Raw genomic sequence first — 22,294 nt, 5'->3', positions numbered from 1 at the left:
TGCAGTATCACACCCCCATAGTGATCAACAATGCAACCACCCAAATAACACACACAGCTCACTCTCACTCTCTCTGTGTGTGTGTTGTACTCTCAGGTAGACACAAGCCCTTCAAATAATTTGGAGAGTATTCACACTGGTCTCAATTTTCCACAGTGTGATTGTGTGTGTGTGTGTGTGTGTGTGTGTGGTCAGCAGATTTAACTGCCTCTAATTGTCAATTTGTCCCTCCCACTGTTGTCAAGAGTCAAGGTGTTTGATCCCAGTGAGAGAGTTCATCAGGGGCCGTGAACCAGCAGGAGATGGCCATTACAAACAGTGTGTAGTCTGTCTCCAGATTAGATTATGTCAAAATATGCTGAGAGATTCATTCATTCATTCATTCTTCAATTGATTTCGGACTAAAGAACAAATAATAATAATGTGGGAATCTTTTTAAATATATATATTTTAATATTTTATGCTGTTCAAATTTCAAATTTAACTAGCAAAATCTGGTGTTCGTGTTCAACTGCAGTGTTTTTTTTCTTCATTTTAAATTGTTAATACACTATTTCAACATGCAGTGGATTGTAAAACAGGGTCTTAACCTCTTGACTCCAGCCTGTTCCTATTTTATTTTGTTGTATTTTACTGTTTTATTTGCATCTTTTGTTTTATCTCAAAGTTAAATCAGAATTTTGACTTTTTAACTTTTTGATTATTGACCTTTCCTTTTCGTTCATTCGTTTTATTGTGGTATTTGCTTTTACAATTTTATTCTTCTGTTTTAAATGTTATTTTCCTTTTATTTTGAATCACTTTCAGCTGAAATCCAAATATACATACATATATACATACATTTTATTATTAGTATTATTGTGATTTTTACTAAATAACTGCCAGATATTGAAAGTTATTCTTGAAAATTGGACAAAATCACTTTTATGGTTAAAATAAGTCTAAAAGTTTAGACATTTTGAGGCTTTTAAAGGGTTAACCTTAAACCTCACTTGTTCTCAAATACTTTTTATCAGAGCAGTATTCCTATTATTATTTACTGTCATTCGTTTCTTCCGTCCTTTGTTTGTTTTGTTATCTACCCTCTAAAGAGGCCTTGAAAGGTGCTATTCAAGTCAAACCGATTATTGTTGTTGAACAATAAGTTGAACAACAGTGTAAAAGGGGCGTAAATCACATAATGTCCTGATAATGAAATAAAAATTCAGTCCGGCTGAGGAGAAAAATCATTTATTTTCAGTAATAAATGAATAAAAATCTTATATTTGAAAACTTTTTAAAGAGCACAGTTCCTGTTCAGTCACAGTCACAACGTCTAGCTACGCTAATGCTAATCGCAAATGAAAACATTTGCGTTGTGCCTAATGAGGTTGCACACTGTTTGTATTATGTAAGCCCTACGCTAATCGTAGCCGTAATCGTAAGTAGTAGCATGCTAATGCCCGCGTATTGGTGAATGGGCACCAGTATAACACCTAATGTTCTGCGTTGAACCGTGTGAAAATGTCTCACCCACCGCGAGGACAGCTTCTTCACTCCCACCTCCCCGCTCCAGACAGCACAGCTGCTGCTGATGAGCCGCTGCCTGCCTGGTGCAGCGTGATAAATCAGTGACAATTGAAATTCCTCCAAAAACTGTGAAAATCAAGGATGCACACCATCAGGCCATGCTCAACCCATATCCAAAGTCTTAGGGCGATCTGACTAAAGGTCAGAGGTCATATGCATGTCACAGACAACTTTCTTGATAGATAGACGTTATACAGTGGCTCATTTGTGATTATTGTGTGTGTGCTGCAGCTCTGTCAATCCATTAACTTTTTGTGTCCATAAAAATGAGAAACCTTTCTCATTTACTGAGGAGGAGGAACCATACAACATGTTGGATCTGACTATTAGGAACGTCGTCAAGGACGCTTTAAAAGGGATGTACAAATTAACTGTAAAGGGGACATAATCTGTGACCTTGGCTCCATCCATGCATGATGCACGTGGCTGTAGTGCAGTTTAAAGAGGACGTTTTATTTAAACCTTTGAGCAGGTTCGTCCCGTCGTCTTTGTCGGGTTCTTTTAATCTAATCTAATCTTTAATTTAAAAACAAGTGATTTGTTGGATGTGTCATGTATGAGCGTGTTTGTGTGTGTTGAATTAGTTCTCATTAGGAACCAATTGAGTTCTTAAAGGTTTCGTCAGCGCTTTTCTTTTTCACTGTTGCTCACGTTGATCAAATCTGCATCACAGAACCAATTCTTTCCATGTTCCTGTCGCCTGATCTGCTTTTTATTTCCCCCTTATGACTTCTGCAAAGTGTTATGGACCTGGTTAGTGTCAGATAACGACATAAAGCTCCAGATCTGTCACTTTGTATTTAATACTCTGTTGTCCCTCAAGGTTTGGACAACGGTGTGGTGTCAGCGTTGTACCGCAAATCCCAGCGGAGACAATTAATGCACGATTGACCTTATGTTTGGTTTAATTTGACCATTTAATGATTGTATTGTTGTTAAAAGATGCTACGTACTAATAATGTTTTTTATTGGACAGATTACACACTGGTCAGGACACCCATCAGTCAGAAATTGGGCTGAACACTAAAATGATTCGCTGCAAAACCAGCAACATAATGTGTAAATGTTGCACCATATTCTGTAAGTCTGTCAGGCAATGGTTGGGCAAACAAAAAGTGTCATTGCTTCAGGTTAGGCTGAGCAGATGTGGGGAAAACACAACATTCCATGTGTCGTTGCGTCTCCTCCTCACTTTTTGTCTGCTGTTGAGTGGCGAAGGTGATGCTGAACGTCTTTGCACTTAGGCTTGCAATGTTATTGTTATTGCTGGAGCTGTTCCCGTCTATTATAGATGCTCCTCCTGTCTCTCCAGCTACAGCTGCTGATGTCGAGTGATGGCACAGAGGGAAAAGGACACACACACACACACACACACACACACACACACACACACACACACACACACACACACACACACACACACACACACACACACACACACACACACTCACTCTCACACACATGTCCACCAGGACCTTAGCTGTTTGCTGCGCGACATCTAGGCATTCTCAGTGATATAGTAAAGCATAAATTATGATTATGGTGTGTTCCTGGGATAGTGTGGGATTCGCCCATCAATGTGTCACAGCAACAAATGATGTTGGCTATTTTACGTGTAAATATGGCTCGGCATGACAGTTGCCTATTGTAATCCTTTTTCCTTTCTTATTGGTCTTCAGGATGCTTTTATTATTTTAATTGGTTTTTGGTTGGTCTTGGTGTTTTCTTACGTTGTTTTTATGTCTATCTGTACAGCACGTTGGTCAACTTTGTTGTGTTAAAATGTGCTTTATAAATACAGTTGGATTGGATTGGAAATATGTGTTTTTGACCTGTAGAGTCAGAGAACAGGAGTATAGATATACGTTGAAGGAGGCAAACAGTCGTTTTAATCTTAAGGTGATTCTTGCACATATTGCTCAAAGGCAGGGGTGTCAAAATCACTTCATTTCTGGGGACACAAATGGCACAATTAGAAGTAGCATAATAATAACCTATAAACATATTTTAGATTTAAAGGGGACATATTATAAATCATAATGTGAACTTTTTAATCATTTAAATCCTTACATTTTGGACTCTGGAGGTCCTATCAGTCGGCAAAGTGTGAAAAAAGATGACTCACTCATGTTTTTGTGGTCCTCCTCAGTCTAAGTACAGGAGACGTAACTCGTGATGTTGACTTCTGCGCTCACTGGGACGTCACAAGATGCTAAATTCCTGGAATTGTTGTCTTGTCTCTGCTTTGTCCGTAAAACACGCGAGAGTGCTGGCGAGGGCAAGAATATCCGAAAACTGGAAGTCCGCGAAACGTTCTATTCTTGGCTCCACAGTGCAGCACAGAGTCCTACACAAACTTCCAGCCTCAGAGGATTTATCTGTCCAGTGGATACATGATGGCAATGTGCCTGCTAGAGCCTGCAAATGATCCCATTTCCAAATGCTATCTGCTGTTAGCTTTCAGTAGCCTCTGTGGCTGATGTCATTTCCTGTCCCTTAAGTCTCGTTTTACTTTTTTTTAAGGTGGACCTAAAGAGATACTACTAAACAGAGCGTTCGGAACAGGGCTGTTTTGGCAGGGTGATTGAACTGCTGTGGTGCTTCATCTTTATGGTATTTTGACCAAAGCATGTCACAGACATGTTCATTAGGACACCAGGGAACTAGTTTAACTTGGAGAAATAGGGTATAATATGCCCCTTTAAGTGGGCCAGTCCATAATAATAACCTATAAACAGATTTTAGATTTAATGAAGAATCTGTTTTACAAAACAAATTATCAACAACCTCAAATTTCCTGAGAAAAACAAGTCCAATTGCAACAATATTATGCTCAAGTTAACTGTTTACACATGTGCATTACAACTTACAGATCACAGTGGATCTACAAAGGCACAAACATTTAGTCACAGATATCTCAAACTCATCTCAAGCATTTTATTTTATTTTATTTAAAAAAAATTAATCATCCTGTTGGCCAGATTGGATCATCTGGTGGACCATTTCTGGCCCACGGGCCATGCGTTTGACACCCTCTGCTGTATACTCTGGTATAATACTAACCTCATCAAGACCAGTAGTCCTCACAAAGACCAAAGTCTGGTCCTAATCATGCCTAATGATGATTTCGGGTTATAATTAAGGTTAGGGATGACACTTTGGTTAGGCTGTCCCAATGAATGGAAGATCAATGCAGTGTCCTCAGAAGAATAGCTGTGCAACCCTTGGTGTATATGTGTGTGTGTAGGTGTGAGCGTGCGTGTGAAACAGAGAGAGAGATGTACATTTTGTAAGACTTTCTCTGGAGGAAGTGAACAGCATGAGGGACAATAAGAAAACAGCATGATGTGGGAAGTAGACTCAGTGATTGCCATATTAGCTGGTACATCATTAGGTAATCTCAGTGGTGTTAGACAAAATAATGCTGCTGCTGCTGCTGCTGCTGCTGCTGCTGCTGCTGCTGCTGCTGCTGCTGCTGCTGCTGCTGCTGCTGCTGCTGCTGCCTTTGTTGCTGTTTTGAATCTTTTTGAAACCATGAAATAGAAGGAAAAAAGCAACATTTTTTTGTTCTAAAGGCAGCGGAGAAACAAGTGTTGCTGATTACTGAGAGTGAAGTCACCAAGTGTGACTTTCAGGAATAATGCAATATACAAAGAGTGCTGATGATGAGCCGTGTCTGTGCACGCAATATAAAAATGACAATTTGCATTTTTACGAGGCATTTCTATATGAATAGAACAATTTCATGGTTGTTTGGGAGCGATGACTTCCTCGAAGTGTTGTCATCAATTTGAGTTGCCTTGCAACCAGAGGGGACTCGCGGCAGAGGCCTCGTAAAACTTGAGCAGCAATTGTTTTTAACGTGTCAGCTTTTGTATGCATTAAACAAATGAGTTACGATGAGATAATGTGTGTTTTTATCTCACGGTGTGTTTTACACGTGTTGGTTTTTAATTACCTTGAACAGGGGAGAGTCCAGCCGCCTCATCCTTTTTCCAGTCAAGCTTGTAGCCTCATATTTAACAGACGATCTCATTTAAGTCTTAGTGAGGACATATTAGCTGTAGTCTTTATGACACCTCAATTCATATATAGCTACTGGGTCTTCACTGTGCATGGGTCAAACAATGACTTTCATCATTTTATTTGATTAAATCAAGTTTTTTTCCACACGTTAACAGTGTTTTCTTTTGTCCGCGACGTCGTTATATTTCACGAGGCTCACAGTCGGTGTACAAAAGCACATTAATGCCCATGTGGCAGCCCAACAGGAGTTGAGAAATGACAGAAATATAAAGAGGGAGAGGACAGACTGTGAGTCTGATCCAGAAGACTGGTGGGCAGAAACAGTGAATTCACTCCCCCTTCTCCTCTCTCTGAAGCTTCGTCCTATGAACCTTCAATTTCTGATTTAACCCTTTTTTTTATTAATGTCTTTTTAATTCATGGTTTTAACACGATTAATCTGAACACTTTATCAATGCAGTTATTAAGATATTCGAGTCTAATGTTGCATCATTTTCTTTTCAAGCCCTTGCTGTTAATGCTAAACCTGATGCAAACCTGTTGACAACAGGAGGTTTGATAATATATGTATATGTATATGTATGTATATATATATAATACATATATACATACAAAACAGTTCCTCTACCCTCTGTATAGACTCACTTGTACATCAATCAGGTCTATTCTCTGTTGTGTTTCTGCGTAATGGTAATTATCACGCTGTGGGATTCACCGCGTCACTGTGCAGACTTCCAGTGACGTGGAGATTTTTGCTGTTTATTTAGGTCTCAGGATTAAAATAAGACAATGACACTGTAGTTTCTATGCTGGCACTGTGTCAGAAAGGACTTGTAAACACACTCTTTCTACTGTCCAAACACGTGCTTTTATGCAAACTGAGGTCAAATCAAATAAGGCCAACCTTTGTGGTTTGACACTGATATTAATATACAGTATACTGCATATAAGAGTGGCAACAGCAGTGTGGTGACGTCATGACCTACACTACCGTTCAAAATTTGGGGTCACTTAGAAATGTCACTTTTTTTCAATGAATATAACATTAAATGTATCAGAAATACACTCTATACATTGTTGTATGTGGTAAACGACTATTCTAGCTGCAAACGTCCAGTTTCCAATGGAATATGTATAGAGGCCCATTTCCAGTGTTCTAATGGTACATTGTGTTTGCTAATCACGTTAGAAGGCTATTGGATTATGAGAAAACCCTTGAAAACCCTTGTGCAATGATGCTGCACAGCTGAAAACAGTTTTGCTCGTTCTTTGACGAAAGGGCAACATTATTATTTTGAATAAAAATCATTATTTCTAATCTTGTCAATGTCTTGACTATATTTTCTATTCATTTTGCAACTCTCTTGATGAATAAACGTGTGACTTTTAATGGAAAACACAAACAAATTGTATAGGGGGACCCCAAACTTTTTAACGGTAGTGTATACCTTGCTTCTGTAGTTCAGGAACAAAAATTTGGTTTTGTGATTAAAAAATGAAAATAGCATTTATTATGCTGTTAATATTCATAGAAATACATCAAAATACAGCAACAGGTTTAATTTATGTTGAGTACAGGAGTTACATATATTTGCTAGTGCAGTGAATTTGGTTTTAATAATTTATAATATAATAATGTAGGCCCATTGAAAAATATATCTAGTATTTTTTTATATATATTATATATATATTCCCTTTCCTAATATGTCACAGAGACTCAGGAATAATGTTCATATAACATTCTGAACTCACCAACAACAACAGTACAGCCAAAATATTTGCATTAAAAAAAAATCTTTTGCAGACTGCAAATCATGTTTATGTTTTGAAATCATGTTTTGGCATGTGGCGCCACCTACCGCCGTCTACCGATCTTTGCGGTCAGTAGAGTCTCAGCTGCCGAGCAACCACGGTTTGCCAGTTACGCCAGAAAACCAAACCTAAAAGACCTCGGTATTTTGACTTTGAATGTAGTAACTGTTTTTTGGCCACATTCTTACATATGGCACCTTTAACTCTTAAACAATATATATCATTTTTTTTTTTTATAGGAACTTAACCTTCTCCTTCTCCACGAGTTCATGAAAACAAGGTCACCCAGATGCTCACACTTAATAATATGCTGCATTATTTAACCTCTGGGTTTATTTAAACCCAGCGTACAGTAAAACACCTGTGGGGAACATATTGTAAATGTTACAATAGAGCCTTTATGGCATAAATGCAGTATTAATCAGATTATTAATTTTAATAGTAGGCATTTAACTTAACCTATGTACGCTATACTGTGTACGGTGAGTGCTCTGCATCTGTGGCTGCTGTGTTTTTATGATGACTTAACAATGCCTGTCAGTGCCACACATGTATACACATTTAGCCTCTATGCGGGTATCAGTCCTATAACACATTCACCAATGCATGTCTCTTTCCACCAAGTCAAATAGACCATATCAAATATTTAAAATGTCGAATTAAAAGGCTGAGAAGTCCGTACATAATGCAGCCTCTCATCAGTGCGGATACACCAAAGCAGACAGCAGTGGTGAATCATTAGTGATAATTCCATTCCCTAATCATCAGTGGATCCCAACAGTAATTCTGTCCTCTCCACTTTTTAAATATTTATACCAGATGAGAGTATTTCTGGATCCTCCGGCCACTGTTTGCCTAATTAATCTATTACCACCGAGTCCAGTTTCATCTTTGACGCTTTAATCTTTCATGAAGCAAAAAATGTATTTATGTATCACGGTAGTACGATGAGTCGGAGGGCGTGTGCGAGTGCTGTAGGTGTTCATATCCCATGCAGCGTTCAGTAAAAGTCTGTTTTTGCTTCCGAGAACTTCTCATTTTTACACATCTGTTCTCACAGCAACGGTTTTTAACAACTGACCTGAAAACTGCTTCTGAATAATGACACACTTTGTTACACTGCCAGTTGTTAGTGACATTAAGTGTGAAAAGAGTGTTTCTTTGTTCTCTCTGTTTGAAATTGCATATTTCATAGTAAAATAAGAGAGATTTGAAGGGAGCGTGTGTTTTTCTGCTCTGAGGGAGTTATAGTAAAAGACACCGTTCAGTGTTATAATCTATATCGCTGCTGTGTTTCAGTGCCACAAAGTTCAGTATAAGGAAAATCTTCTATACACTCCTAGAAATAAGGGTTCGTAAACGGTCCTTCTACAAGACAAGGGCTGAGGCTCTACCTGGAACCATTTGCTTCTGAAAAACCCTTTTCCCAAAGAAAGGAGTGTTTCACACAGGAGTGTGAAACCCTGCCCTACAGCAATACAGTAAGGTTATAACAAGAATAAAGTAGATTTACACAACTTGTCAATAGCAAATATTAAGCAGAGTGTGTGTGCAGATTTCCCAAGAGTGCATGTGCATGTGTTTGTTGGGGAGGTAAAAAGGAAAGACAAACAGTGGTGGATGTGTGTTGCCTACACTTTATTTTATCACTACATTGTATTGTGTGCATCACTGAGGTCTCTATTTTCTGCTTCATAAAATGAATTTATTCTGTTCCTAATACATTTACAAAAATGTACAAGTCCTGCTTTCATGTCTTCCTCTCTTCATATGTCTTTATATTATAAGAAAACCAATTTTAACCAACATATAAACCAATAAAGTTAAATATTAATGGGCGTTATATTAAGGTAAACCATCTTGGTAATAATGTAAGATGTGTGACATTAGGACTTTAGTTAACCATTTTATTTCACAGCAGCATTATTGAAATAAAATGATTATATGATTATATTTTTCATGCATAATAGGCCTACATCTGTACTTTTATTTGTAACATTGAATTGTGTACTTTGTGTACTACAGTCTCCTGTAAAAGGTCAAAGATTGTCTATGTAGTTACTTCTAAGTTATTAAAGGCAGATATCCATGAACAGCTTTGTTTTCCACATAACCGTACCTCCTCCTTATCCTCCTCCTCCTCATCGTGTCTAAAAACGCTTGACAATTATAAAAATGGCCATGAAAGCAGAATTAGGAAGTGCAAAACGGCAGCAGATGCGTCCGCTATATGGTTGCCGTGGAAACGTTATCTCGTCAAGTAGTGGCACAATTCAGGAATGTGTACTGTGGTTAAGAAATATTATGTAACGAGTCCCTCTTTCCTCTCTCTCTCTCTCTCACGCTCACAATCCATCCCAGTCTTTCTTCCTCCCCGTCAAACACTGTTAGAGCGGAGATTATTGTTGATGTAATAAAAGCATGACACACATAGAAGGAGCGACGTCTCGCTCAGTGCCTGTTTGTGTGATTACGTGCATGCATTTTTTATTTATCACCTTTGTAGGACCCGCTTTTTGTTATAAGTACTGACCTTTTCACAACCAGTAGACCTCATGGAGACCAAAGACTAATGATTTAAAAACATGGTCCTGGTTAGATGTGAATGGAGGTTAGGTTCTGGGTTGATACGTCCACAGTTAATGAAATAAATCAACGTCCAAACAAAGATAGCTGTGCAAAGCAGGGCAACACAATATGTAGAAACAAAAGATATTAACGAGTGGTCATTTGAAATCTGTATCATTTCTGGTCCTCGTCATTTTCTTTTAAGGCATAAAATAAGAAACAGTTAAAGCTTCTTTTTTTTTACTATCTTGAAAAATCCATGTTTGCAGTGTGTTCGTGTCACCAGGTGACACAGTTTCAAATTACTGCTAAATTAAGAAACACAGAGGGAGTCACTTGGAACCGATTTGGAAATGCTTTCAATGTAACATGAAATGATATTTAAAAAGGTTTTGCACTTCAGCTTTAACACGGCAGTATTTATTAAGTTTTGACAACTAATAATGTCATCGTAATATTCAACATTATTCCATTCCAGCATCATTATCATCATCAGCAGCAGCCTACAGTGCAAACCTTGGTTGTGTCTATGTGAGCACATGCTCCAGTAACCCTGGCAACCCTCAGTCCCCCCTGCCCATCACCGCTGCGGGGGCCAAAGCCCCGTTCCATTCCTCCTGCGGGGCCCATCGTCTCTCCTCTGGACTAACTTTGGGTCACTGAATCCTTACTGAGAGATAAAAAAAGAGATAAAAGTATGAGCGGGATGTGGAGATGGAGGAGGATAAGGAGGAGGAGGCAGAGTGAGTTCCAACAGCAGGAGGAGTGAGAATTCTGTTTGAGCTGGGTACAGAGGAGGAGGAGTGGGATGATCGGTGAAGTACAAAGAGAGAGAGAGGGAGAAAGAAAAGATGTGGCTGGATGAAGAGAAAAGAAGAGAAGAAGGGCAGTCTTCTTTGTTTTCCCTGACTAAGAATAGCAGCTCTTCTTGTAACCCAGTGCCCCGGAGGAAATGACCATGTGAATAAAAGCCTCTGTCACTCGTATCACATGTAATGTCTCGTGTGTGTGGGTGTGTGTGCGAGTCTTTGCTTAAGGTGTACGTCCGTCTTGTGCCGGCGTGTTTGTGAATGTTAGATTGTACAGAGAGATGCTCGGGGAAGCTGATCACAGTAACAACAGAGGCAGACAGGAAATGAGAGACAAGGAGGAGAGTGACAGAGGAAGTGTGCTAATTGATGGTGATGATAATAGGCTGGTGGAGATGGGAGGCTCAGAGGCGACTTAATGCTTTCTTTCAGTGCACAAGTGTCGTGTGTGTGTGTGTGTGTGTGTGTGTGTGTGTGTGTGTGTGTGTGTGTGTGTGTGTGTTGAGCCACCCACTTTTCCCTTTTTCCTCTCCAGTGACTGCGAGCTGTGCTCGGTTCACGTTCAGTTCTGCGAACCTTTACACCAGCTGAATCTGGGCAAAGAAAAGAGTGTGAAAGGAAGAAAAAAAAACCAAAAAAAACGCTGTTTCCAAATGTGTCTGCGCCATATGTTGTGATGAGTTGTGGATGTGAACATTTCAAATGAGCAGCAAAAACATCTCGCGCTGCAAAGTGAGGATGCTGGCATTAGTGAGAGCGGTTTAATCTCAGGGTCACAGGTTTTTTTTTTTCTCTTTTCCTTTCTGCAGCACTACTTCCTCATCATCTTCGGTCACGATGGACAGAAACCTCTGGAGCTGCGGACAGAGGAGGAGTTTGAATGTGATGAATGGGTGGAGGCCATCCAGCAGGCCAGGTATACACATAGGACCACATAAAGAAGAAGTTTTCTATCGTTGTTTTATATTATAGAAGCCAGAAAGTATATTATTTCTCTTCTCCTTTTAATGTAAAGTAAATACTGTATTACTTTGGATTACATGACAGTAAAGCACTAAAAGAGCATTCACATGAACATAAAAGACCATAGAGTCGTTTGTGTTGTGAGTTTTTGGCCATTAAATATGAACTCTGGTTAGTTTTCAAAGCTAACTGTTTCACTTGTTTCTTAACCTGCTATTCATATCAGCTACAAATTTCACTTTTTTCGGTTACACATTTTAATATGCGCTCTGCAGTCGCAGCTCAACCCGTATCTGAGAAACACGATGCACATTTTGAGGTCATGATAATAAGTTAAAGTGGGTCAGCACAATAGTTGTGCGCTCATTTGCCTAATTGTTCTTTCTCCACTGTCAGTCAGTGATTATTATCATTATTTAGAACTTGTGAGCTACTGAATAAATGAATATTATGATATTTTGCTTCACATTTCAAATCAAATGAAGCCGAGCCTCTGTTGGTCTGAACCTAGAAAAGGAAGTCATGGCATCTTCTTAAATCTTCCTGGTTTAAATTCCACATAGTGACACAGTGTTTATGTCTGAATTTTTTTTTTTTTTTTTTTTTTCACAGTTATTCTGACATCATCATTGAACGAGAGGTACTGATGCAGAAATACATCCACCTAGTACAGATAGTGGAGACTGAGAAGGTGGCGGCCAATCAGCTGCGCACCCAACTAGAGGACCAAGATACTGAAATTGAGAGGCTCAAATCAGAGGTATCTATCTATCTATCTATCTATCTATCTATCTATCTATCTATCTATCTATCTATCTATCTATCTATCTATCTATCTATCTATCTATCTATCTATCTATCTATCTATCTATCTATCTATCTATCTATCTATCTATCTATCTATCTGTCTATCTGTCTGTGTGTCTGTCTGTGTGTCTGTCTGTGTGTTTGTGTTCTATCTTATACTTGTGTATAATGGCAGTGGCAGAGAGTGGGTGTGAATGGTTCTCAGTCAACTCTTAAGTGTAGGAGGAGGAGTCCACCACTCAATAAATGCAGCCCATCAGCTTCCTTAACAGCTGCGGCACCATTATGCTTATCGAACGCAACACATGTCTTCGCTTTTCGTCACGGCGCCGTAAATCGAGCATGTGCATTCAGACACAATACGGAACTGACCTCTGCAGCACTGTTTGTCAGAGTTAATTACGATCTCTCTCTCACACACACACACACACACACACACACACACACACACACACACACACACACAGATGGTCTGATTTCCATGACCTCAGAGGACATCGCATTGACTTACATTCATTTCCTTGAGCCATAATTACCACTAATTCACATTAAGCTGACTTGTTTTTTTGTCCCCATAATGTGACATATTGTGTAAGCATTATTCATAGCCGGACTACACACTCAGACGGACGCCACAAACATAAAAATGGCTGGTATCTATTGGTCGATGGTAATTGGAACAACAGGTGACATTTATGGCCAATTCAATCCTGACTTTATAATCACACTGGGGATCAAAGTTATGGCCAAAAATGCCACTTTTGTTATTATTTTTTACACGCTGTGTAGGTGTAAGTAATGCATACAAACTAAACTGAGAAGAAGTCAGTGCAGACAATGATTCCTTCATTCTATTGGTCTGTGTTCTCTAAATTGTTATCTTTCTATATTTTCTGTTGTGCATCAGATGAGAGTTACAATATTCTATTAAAGGGGACATATTATGTAAAATCTACTTTTTAATCATTTAAATCCTTATATCTGGGACTCTGGAGGCCCTGTCAGTCGCCAAAGTGTAAAAAAAGACGAGTCACTTATGTTTTTGTGGTCCTCCTCAGTCTAAGTACAGGAAATAAAACACGTGATGTTAACTTCCGCGCTGACTTGGACGTCACAATGCAATGAAAACCATAAGTCCACCAAGTCTGCAAAACTTTCTATTCTTGGCTCCACAGTGCAGCACAGAGTTCTACACAAACTTCCAGACTCAGAGGATTTATCTGTCTAGTAGATACATGTTATATATGACGGCAATGTGCCTGCTAGAGCCTGCAAATGATCACTTTTCCAAATGCTAACTGCTGTTAACTCCCAGTAGCCTCTGTGGCTGATGTCATTTCCTGTCCCTTAAGTTTCGTTTTACTTTTTTTAAAAGTGGACCTAAAGAGATACTACTAAACCGAGCGTTCTGAACAGGGCTGTTTTGGCAGGGTGATTGAACTGCTGTGGTGCTTGATTTCTTATGGTATTTTGACCAAAGCATGTCACAGACATGTTCATTAGGACACCAGGGAACTAGGTTAACTTGGAGAAATAGGGTATAATATGACTCCTTTAAATACCACTGAGGTGTAATTCTTGTCCGTGCACCAGTTGGCCTCGGGAGACACCTTTTTGCTCTTTGCAGTAGGCCAGCTGCTAACATCACCTTCACATGTCAGTTCCCATTTTGTGTCACATGTATAATTTTTTTTTTTTTTTTTGCTGTTATACTCTATTTCTGTGTTTGTGAATGGATTAATCCGTTATGCTGCTTTTAGGTGTATTTGTCCCTTGGAGCAACAAGTGTGGCTAATGCTTCTGATTACCCCCACGCTCTCTCTCATTGGCCTGGCTCATGATGAAAATGCTAACGGAGGACATTTGAAATTACCAAACATCTGCCTGTGTAATGAGGCTGCTCATGAAAAAAGGATTAGACCTTGAGAGCCTGCGTAATTGGGGCTCCATCTCATTAAATCATACTCCTGTTTGTTTGTTTATGTGTGTGTTGCTCTGTGTTTATGAATAATTAAACCAACTAGCCACTGTAACTGTCAACACTTGGCAGACTGGTGCCTGTCTGTCATTTGCATGATAGTGGCAGCAAATAAGAAAATGAAGGCGAGAGAACGTGTGACCAAAAACAGCTTTGAGTACGTCTTCCATTCTGTTCCCATCGCGTGAAAAACCGAGAATGTTAGAAACAGTGGGTTCACGCATTAGTGCACCTTCGCCGGGTTTATTTCTGCACAGAGAACAGTGTTGCCAAGAACAACCTTCTACTCTTTCAAATTAATCACTCTTGTGATGTTATTTATTATTAGGTTTACGACGTGAGATTAGTTTTCCTCCCACAGCTCGATAACATTTTAAGCCAGCCTCTAATACAAAGTCAGAGGTTGGCTTAAACGATGCGCTGATATTAGTTGTGACTGAATTTCTCTTTTAAAAGATTGTAGCTCTGAACAAAACCAAGGAGCGAATGCGGCCTTACCACGTCCCCCATGAAACTGAAGACCCAGATATCAAAAAGATCAAAAAGGTAAATAAATCAATCCAGCATTTCACGTTACATGTATTCTGTCTCCCTGTGACCTGGCAACTCATTAAGCTCCATGTTTTGCTTTACCCCACCTGTGTTTATCTCTTCAGGTGCAAAGTTTCATGCGAGGCTGGCTGTGTCGCAGGAAGTGGAAGATCATTGTTCAGGATTACATCTGCTCTCCTCACGCTGAGAGCATGAGGAAGAGGAACCAGATCGTCTTCAACATGGTGGAGGCCGAGACAGAGTGCGTACATTCGATATGTCTGTAGTTTTTTGCAAGAAAACAGTGCATGACACTGTGGCTCGACAGCCAACAGGAAGACCTGGATTATCTTTTACTATAAAACGAAAAATTCAGCTGTAATACTTTATATCACAGTAAAGTAACAATACGGTAATATTTTGTAATAGATACAGGTAATGTTATGGTAATACCATCTTATTTCTATGGACACACTTCCTCATTCAAGTATATGGAAAGTTGTGTCCAAACTTTTGACTGGTAGTGCATATATACACATATATATATATATATATATATATATATATATATATATATATATACATTACATTTCGAGGCACATTAAATAGAGCTCACTGAAGGACTGCAATATGAGATAGAGAAGTAAGGTAAAATAAATAGCAACAAGAAAAGCACTCGGAGAGCGCAGACCTCTGCGCCTACAAAATACAATAGTGTTGTAACCAGTGATAATGTTATGGTCAGACAGCGTGTGTTGTAACCTGTGATAGCGTCTACAGATCACGCCCCAAAATTGAATCACTTGTTCCTGGTCCCACTGCGGACATTTCCTGAAAATTTTATACAAATCCGTCCATGACTTTACGAGTTATTTTGCTAACAGTCTGACAGACAGACAAACAAACAAACAGACGAACTCAGGCAAAAACATATACCTCCTTGGCAGAGGCAAATAAATAAATTGGATAAATAGACTGGACAGACATTTGTTATGTAAGTTACATTTTAATTTAAGATGACTACTGTTAGAGTTTAGTAACCTTATGGCAAAAGTACATGATAGCAGTGATGTTGTCGCTCTGTCTGACTCCAATGACCTTGGAGCAGACCGTGACAATGACGTGTAGGCTGTTCTTATACCTTTAATACGGATTAAAACACAGTGTTGTTTATGTTGACACGGTGTTGTTCAAAGACTTTGCCGATGCATTTCTCAATAAACTTGGTGTTAAAGTCAGATTATTTAAAAGACTCATCGGTCTGAAGCATTTATTTTTAACAGTCGAGCAACTTACGAGCAGGGAGGACCACGTCTTTTTTTTGAGTCTCCCTGATCGGATAGTAAAGTGTGGTGAGATAATGGAAACGTTTCTCTCGCATCACTGAACAAACACTTAAAAGATCAGTGCAAGATGCCAGAATACAGAGCTCTGTGCAAATCCAAACACACGTTTCTCTCTCTCTCTGTGTGTATGATGACAGGTACGTTCACCAACTCTACATCCTGGTGAACTGTTTCCTCCGTCCTCTGAGAATGGCTGCCAGTTCCAAGAAACCCCCCATCAGCCACGACGATGTCAGCAGCATCTTCCTCAACAGGTGTGTGTATTTACAATGATCGTGTGAAGTGTGTTTTTAATTATAACAAAAAATATTAAAACCTCCTTTGTCTGTTTTCATGTCTTGTATATATATTTACACGCTGTCTTCAGCGAGACCATCATGTTCCTGCATGAGATTTTCCATCAGGGCTTAAAGGCGAGGATAGCCAACTGGCCAACGCTGGTGCTGGGTAAGCTGTTACTCAACTTTTCGACATTTCAAATGCACAAATAAACACGGTAGCCTCTGCTCTGCATCCACTCAGTGACATCAAGGTCAGTTTTTCAGTTGTCCTTGTTTTTTTTTCATTCAAATGTCAGCCTTGACAGCCTTCTGCCCCATTCACACGCACACGCACACACACACGCACTTACTTCCCTATCTCAGTCTGCAACACACACATTTATTGTCTTGACAGACAATGACTGCTCGCCCCAGAAAGGATCCCCGTGATTTCACCTGCTAAAACAGTAGCAGCCTCAACAGATAAGGTTCACCTAGGAGACAGACTGCTGAAAGACGTCACCGCAAACCTCACGACGCATTTAATGGAGAAAAGGGAGCACTGGATAAACATGTCATCCTTATCTGACTCCCTTGCTTCTTCAGGCTGATGCCGAATGTAGACTTTTGACAAAACACCGTGATTTTGACCCTTTCATTCTTTTGAGGGCATTGTCGTTATAAAAAAGGTCTCATGGTCCAATCATTTTGGTCTCTGTAGTGAATTAGGAAACCTTTTGTTTTGAGAAATTCATGCTTAAATTGTTTTAACTAATATACATTTTTAAATCATCATTTTAAGTCATCACTGCTGCTGTAAATACTGGAGCACCAAGGTTTGTTTGTCCCGCAATCAGCAACTTCCTTTGTGTGATGGATTTTTCTCCTGATGGGTACACGGTCACCCAAGAATATTCCCATTAAAAAAGATAAATAATCTACCCACTGATGACATCACCAACAAATTTAATTTTCAAGAAATCCTTTAAAAGGTCATGTAAAAGGTCACATTTCTGCCAAGTTTCATTCAGATCTGGATTATGATTTAAATCAACAATTTTGCACGTGTATAGCTCAGTGACATCTTAACAGATCAGGTGAATTTTGTCACGCTTATATAAAATGGTAATAACAATAACTATAACTATCATGTGCTATACAGATCCAGAAAGTCAAAAAGAAATTCAAGAAATCCTTATCTCTTATAATTGACAACATGTTGAAAATCTCTGTCAAAACTCATCAGGTTTGAATGAAATTGTGAATGAACAAGTGTTTATATCGACTTGCTAATTGACTCACACCTTCTGTTGAGCTGTGAAATGTAGCCGGTGAACCTCTGAGGCTGTCAAAAGGCTGATCTTACACTTAAAAGTTATTTTTTTATTATGATTTTATTTTTTTACCAGGGAAGTCATTTGAGAACAAGTCTCTTTTTTTTCCGAAGGAGCCCTGGCCAAGAAGGCCACCATAAAAGTTGCACATAAAACAGTACGCACAATAAAATACAATGAAAATCACAATAAATAAAAATAAAAACAGTACATGTCAGACCGAGCAGGAACAGGTTGCCTCGAGACCCTTCACTTGCACTTTAAATTGCCCAAAGGAGATCAGGTTCTCCAATTTTAGGTCACTCTGCAGCAAGTTCCAGGCAGAAGGGGCTGAGATTCTAAATGCTCGCTTACCCCAGCTCTGTGCGAGCCCTAGGCACAGAGAGCTGGAGACTAACATTAGAACGCAGTGAACGAGTGCTGGACTTGAAGGACATAAACCTACATAGATATGGATTCAACATCCCAATGATAGATTTAATACATAAACACTAGCGGGTTACCCTGCACTGAGCTAAGGAGGAGATTATATAGGGTGCAATGATGCGTTTGGGGTTTGCACCCTGTAATAAAGATAAGCAGAATCTAGTAGGTGCAGATATTTGGTAGGGGCGTGCATGTATAAAAAAAAATCACTGTAATCAATAAGGGGAAGGAAAGTAGCCTCAACCATCTTCTTCCTTGTGGCAGGAGAGAAGCACACCTTCTTCATAAAGTAAAACCTTACTTTTAGTCGAAGTTTCCTGACTCGATTTTGGATAATGTACCTTAAAGGTCAAGTGGTCATCGAGTATAAATCTAAGTACTTGTACTCATTTATCATTTTCATCAGCAAGGAAACACCTAAAACATGCAGGACAGTGGCTCCTCAGGACCAGGAGTGAGAAACCCTGGTATATAGACTTATTGTTAATAAGTTCCTCATGGTTCTGTCTGTATGTTATGTAGGGGTGGGGAAAAAAAATCGATTCCCATCCCCCATGATTCTGAATCGATTCATAAACTTCGAAAAACTACTTTTGATTTTTTTTTTTTATTGTTATCATCAGTTTCTATTTTGAAAAACCACACAAAACACCAATTTGTGTTATTTGTGTACAGTTTATTTTTGTAACTTCTGGGAGAAAAAGGCAGCTAATCTAAGGTTGTAATAATGAAATTTTATTTTTTGTACAGTAAGTTTTTATTTGTTTTGAATGAATAAATGTTAACTTTTGTCTTAAGTTTGCCTGTGATCACATTATCCCATTATCTTATACAAATTGTATTGTTTTGATGCCATAATTTGCCTTAACACACTATGCATTGTATCAACAATCGTTTGAATCGAGAATTCTTTGAATTGAGAATCGATTTTAGATCAAATTGTGAGCCTAAGAATCGTAATGGAATGGGATTGTGAGCCACCCTAAGATTCACATCCCTAATCTTATGCATCGTTGTCCTGCTGCAGACACAACAAGAAACAAGGTTTTTAAAGTGCCTTATAACCTTTGCATGTGTGTGCTCCTGTTTCCAGCTGACCTGTTTGACATCCTGCTGCCCATGCTGAACATCTATCAGGAGTTTGTGAGAAACCATCAGTACAGTCTGCAGGTTTTGGCCAACTGCAAACAGAACAGAGACTTTGACAAGCTGCTGAAACAGTACGAGTCCAACGCTGCCTGTGAGGGGAGAATGCTCGAGACCTTCCTCACATACCCCATGTTCCAGGTACCACCACACATTGCCTTTCACAAACATGCTCTTGTACAAATGTAAGCACTAGTTTTTATATAAATTTTTTTGTCTCAATCTATTGACATTATATAAACCACATTGCTCTTCCCTCCTGAAAGATTCCTCGCTACATCATCACCTTGCACGAGTTACTGGCGCACACACCTCATGAGCATGTGGAGCGCAAAAGTCTGGAATTTGCCAAGTCCAAACTAGAGGAACTGTCCAGGTGTGTATCCAGTTGTTTGGAATAGTTATATTTTCGATATTGAAGTCTGTATAAACTTACATATTTGTGTATGTTCCAGAGTGATGCACGATGAGGTGAGTGACACGGAGAACATTCGGAAGAACCTGGCCATAGAGAGGATGATAGTGGAGGGCTGTGACATCCTACTGGACACCAGCCAGACCTTCGTGAGGCAGGGTGAGTTTTCATCGGCCCACAACAAAAAAGTCAGGCTTAGTTACAACTCACGGTGCTGTGGCTGAACTCAGCCACTGTAACCTTACATACTGTTTTACCATGTGAGGGGAGCACAACTCTGTAAAGATCGTGTATGGATTCATTGATGTGGAACTTCTAGAAAACGTTTCCTTACGTTGCAAAGAAAAGGTCAATCTTCACAGGGGTGATCCTAGCTGGAGAAAGACCCAGAGCAAAGTGTGCCCTCCACATTTATACCTGAGCAACTCCTCTTTTGAATTCCTCCAATAGGCAAGGAATCTACCTTTTCAGGGCGTAGCTATGCAGCTCCCCTTTTGCATTCCTCCAATAGACAAAGGGTTTGCCATTCCAGGCGGATTTTTCACACCTCTTTGTCTACTGTAGGTATCGGGGAGCCGACTCCCTGCGGATGTTGCAAGAAGGTGTCAGTTCAGGCTAGACACAATACACAAAGGACCTGGTATTCTGTGTTCAGCAGGTATAGGGTGATGGGCAGTTTTAGCTCTGAGACAGAAATTGAATTTACCATTACCATTTTTATATTTATTATTGATTAATTTTGCATGATAAATATGTTTATAGTTTTTTAATTGTGAATCATATCGTTATGTATCAAAACAAACACCTTTATTTAGAAATTATTATAAATTGTTGTATTATAAACACTTGGCTAACCATTCCTTATTAGTCTTGAAGCTCATGCGGCCCCCAGTTCATTTGACTTTGAGACCCCATGCCATAAACACAGCATATAGTCTACTAATTATCGAGTAATTCAAATCACAGTGTGCAGTATTGACAATACATGTTCAACCACACAGGAGAGTAGATTGGGATTTTCCCTGCTGTGGTCACACGTCAGGAGATAAAGCGCAAACGATAGCTCTGACAATTCGTGACGGACATGTTTTGAAGATTTTAAAGATTTGCCTTTGTGCCACTGCCACCTCTCAGTCAACCCAAACGTCAGCTTAGCATTAGCTCAATGAAATGAAAGGTAATCCTGTGTCCCTCCTGCTGTCCAGGCTCTCTGATCCAGCTGCCGTCGGTGGAGCGAGGGAAGCTAAGTAAAGTCCGCCTGGGTTCCCTCTCTCTGAAGAAGGAAGGGGAAAGGCAGTGTTTCCTCTTCACCAAACACTTCCTCGTTTGCACTCGCAGCTCCGGGGGAAAACTGCACCTTCTCAAGGTGACGTTAACTATGAATTGATTAAAAAAAAATCAATAGCACTTGTTGTCCAAAATGCCAATAAAAATGTATATAATTGTTTTTCTTACAATGTTGCAGCAAGGTGGAGTTTTGTCCCTAATTGACTGCACACTAATTGAGGAGCCAGATGCCAGTGATGAGGAGTGTAAGTTCACTACTGCAGAAAGCAGTGAGTCCATGTTGGTTGACACACACCGGCGTCTATTATTGGCTCGTGTAGTCACTTCAACACTCACAGAGGTTAATTAGGTCTCAGACAATAAGTGTTGAGAAATTACTTCCCTTTAAATATCAGATTCTCACCCCTTTGAAATGTCAGGGTTTGATCTTTTGACTTAATAGATCCATTATGATTTTTTCCTGCATATTCATTTAGCAAATAAAGAGGCTGTTGATGATCAAACACCTGCGTGCACGCACACGCACATGTAATAACACTTAAGCCTCAGGGGAACGTGCATTGGAGATAGTGGGTGGGTCTGCTTAATTAACCCTCTGTGTGTGTGTGTGTGTGTGTGTGTGTGTGTGTGTGTGTGTGTGTGTTTGCATTTCTACTGTGTATATGAATGTATCATTAAATATCTGTTGTGTTTTAAAGAGCTAATTTCCCCCTCTATCATGCAGCTAAAGTTGGCGGTCAAGTTTTTGGTCAGCTGGACTTTAAGCTTGTGGTGGAGCCGTCAGACTCGCCTGCATTCACCGTTGTCTTACTGGCACCGTCACGTCAGGAGAAGGCCGCGTGGACCAGCGATATTAGCCAGGTGACTGACACGACATCGCACAAACACGCCCAGACCCAGACAGACAGAATAACAAGAACCTCCAAACAGAGAAAGCATCGTCTCCTGTGGGCATTGAGAAGGCTTAGTGATAAGTAAACACAAACACGGGTGCAGTTCTCCAGGGGCATGTTCAGT

At 39.6% G+C, this 22,294-nt stretch overlaps 1 protein-coding gene across 1 annotated transcript in view; it reads left to right on the top strand.

Moving 5' to 3' along the window:
* Positions 1 to 22,294, top strand: part of LOC310940253 (ras-specific guanine nucleotide-releasing factor 2) — a gene marked incomplete at both ends in the record, with an annotated part of 39,945 nt that overhangs the window by 2,092 nt on the left and 15,559 nt on the right. Inside the window, 12 exons of the mRNA XM_083905184.1 lie at positions 11,594 to 11,700; positions 12,360 to 12,507; positions 14,989 to 15,078; positions 15,189 to 15,325; positions 16,547 to 16,663; positions 16,777 to 16,856; positions 19,523 to 19,716; positions 19,842 to 19,951; positions 20,031 to 20,149; positions 21,196 to 21,356; positions 21,456 to 21,522; positions 22,002 to 22,138. Coding sequence (XP_083761310.1) covers positions 11,594 to 11,700; positions 12,360 to 12,507; positions 14,989 to 15,078; positions 15,189 to 15,325; positions 16,547 to 16,663; positions 16,777 to 16,856; positions 19,523 to 19,716; positions 19,842 to 19,951; positions 20,031 to 20,149; positions 21,196 to 21,356; positions 21,456 to 21,522; positions 22,002 to 22,138 — 1,467 coding nt within the window. The remainder of the gene's footprint in view (positions 1 to 11,593; positions 11,701 to 12,359; positions 12,508 to 14,988; positions 15,079 to 15,188; positions 15,326 to 16,546; positions 16,664 to 16,776; positions 16,857 to 19,522; positions 19,717 to 19,841; positions 19,952 to 20,030; positions 20,150 to 21,195; positions 21,357 to 21,455; positions 21,523 to 22,001; positions 22,139 to 22,294) is intronic.

Source organism: Microchirus variegatus, assembly GCF_963457635.1.
Source record: "Microchirus variegatus genome assembly, chromosome: 18".
In the NCBI taxonomy this organism is placed as follows: domain Eukaryota; kingdom Metazoa; phylum Chordata; class Actinopteri; order Pleuronectiformes; family Soleidae; genus Microchirus; species Microchirus variegatus.
The sequence above is the reverse complement of the archived record's forward strand: the minus strand, read 5'-3'. Positions and strand labels throughout refer to the sequence as shown.